Source organism: Sesamum indicum, unplaced genomic scaffold (genome assembly GCF_000512975.1).
Source record: "Sesamum indicum cultivar Zhongzhi No. 13 unplaced genomic scaffold, S_indicum_v1.0 scaffold01466, whole genome shotgun sequence".
NCBI lineage: Eukaryota > Viridiplantae > Streptophyta > Magnoliopsida > Lamiales > Pedaliaceae > Sesamum > Sesamum indicum.
Window position 1 is genome coordinate 1 of NW_011628965.1, and position 1,232 is coordinate 1,232.

At 31.2% G+C, this 1,232-nt stretch overlaps 1 protein-coding gene across 1 annotated transcript; it reads right to left on the bottom strand.

The window, feature by feature from the left end:
* Positions 1 to 98: 98 nt before the first annotated feature.
* LOC105180361 (floral homeotic protein AGAMOUS-like) lies at positions 99 to 656 on the bottom strand. Its single transcript, XM_020691667.1, has 3 exons — positions 535 to 656; positions 348 to 447; positions 99 to 185 (listed from the first exon to the last, which is right to left on the bottom strand). Exons 1-3 carry the CDS (start codon positions 639 to 641, stop codon positions 114 to 116), a joined length of 279 nt encoding a protein of 92 aa, XP_020547326.1. The 5' UTR covers positions 642 to 656; the 3' UTR covers positions 99 to 113.
* Between the last annotated feature and the right edge of the window lie 576 nt (positions 657 to 1,232).

The following is a 1,232-nucleotide window of genomic DNA, read 5'->3' on the forward strand; positions in this document are numbered from 1 at the left end:
TGATAAAAGAAGCATAATCAGATAGCTGAGATTTTGAGCAGAAACAATGTTATAAAGAGCAGCGCATAGTAGCAATTTTGAACATTAAAGAAAAGGCTAAAGTATGACAAGAATCAATAATGAGTTAATATATGATTTCTTACCCTCTTTTGCATGTATTCAATTTCAGCAAATAGCAACTCATTCTGAGAGAGAGAAACAAGTCATGGTTCATAAGCACAGTTCGTCATCACCATTCAGCCTAATTAATCACGAGTATCCAGGCGTGTGCCGGTCGAATATATAATAATACTACAATTATATATATGAAATAATTATAGATATATCTATTAAAGTTGTGTATGAACCTTCTTGGACCTGATTCTGCTAATTCCTCGTTCGACCCTGCTCTCCAGATTCTTGAGATCCCTCAGTGTCAAAGCCCCCAATGATTCACCAAGCATGTTCCTGATTCAACATGTCATTACAGAAACATAGTACAAGATATATAATTAACATCCATGTTCAAACATTAGAGAACAACTAACTATGTACCTGTTTTGATTCTGCAGATTACTGATTTGAGCACGCAGTTTCGATGCTTCTTGCTGATAGTACTGAAACATTTTTGCCAAGGTTAAATTCTCTTCTTTGGAATCCATTTAATAACATCAATTTTCAAAATTGATCCCATCATGAATTCAGATCCTTCAAACATATATACTAGCAAGAAACCTTATATTCCAACACCTGAAAACCAAACCTTAAAACTTGGGTTTTGTTCTCTTTGGCAATTAATTAATGTAAGTACATGAAAATCTTAGGTACATTTTATCACTACTTAATCTAGGGTCATCGTTATTTATTTATTTTAATTTTTTTATGAAGTTAAACTTAAAGGCTGTTTGAGTGGGCTCAAATTTGTTATTACTTATAAGCTTTATAATCTTATTTTATCCAATCACTTAATACATTTATTTTTAAAATAAGATCTAATATCTTATGAGACATAGAAATTAGCTTATAATTTCTTTTAAACAACCTTAGCAAAATCTCCTCTTAGTTGGGCATTGTCTATTAATTAGGCTTCTTCTGCTATCATATATAGAAGATCCATGAGGTAATTAATACTGCTATAATATTGTATTCTTTTACGGGGTCAGAATTCTTGGACTCCAAGTTTTATAGATGATAATTATTGTACTAAACACAAAATTAAATCAATTGATCAGGAGTTCATCATCTTTTACTTG

Bases quoted from the DNA above. Each gene is read 5' to 3' on its own strand.
- LOC105180361 (XM_020691667.1), bottom strand. From the start codon at position 641: ATGGATTCCAAAGAAGAGAATTTAACCTTGGCAAAAATGTTTCAGTAC. The intron at 448-534 runs GTACATAGTTAG...ATGTTGAATCAG, and splicing joins AATCTGCAGAATCAAAACAG to GAACATGCTTGGTGAATCAT. The intron at 186-347 runs GTTCATACACAA...TCTCTCTCTCAG, and splicing joins GCAGAATCAGGTCCAAGAAG to AATGAGTTGCTATTTGCTGA.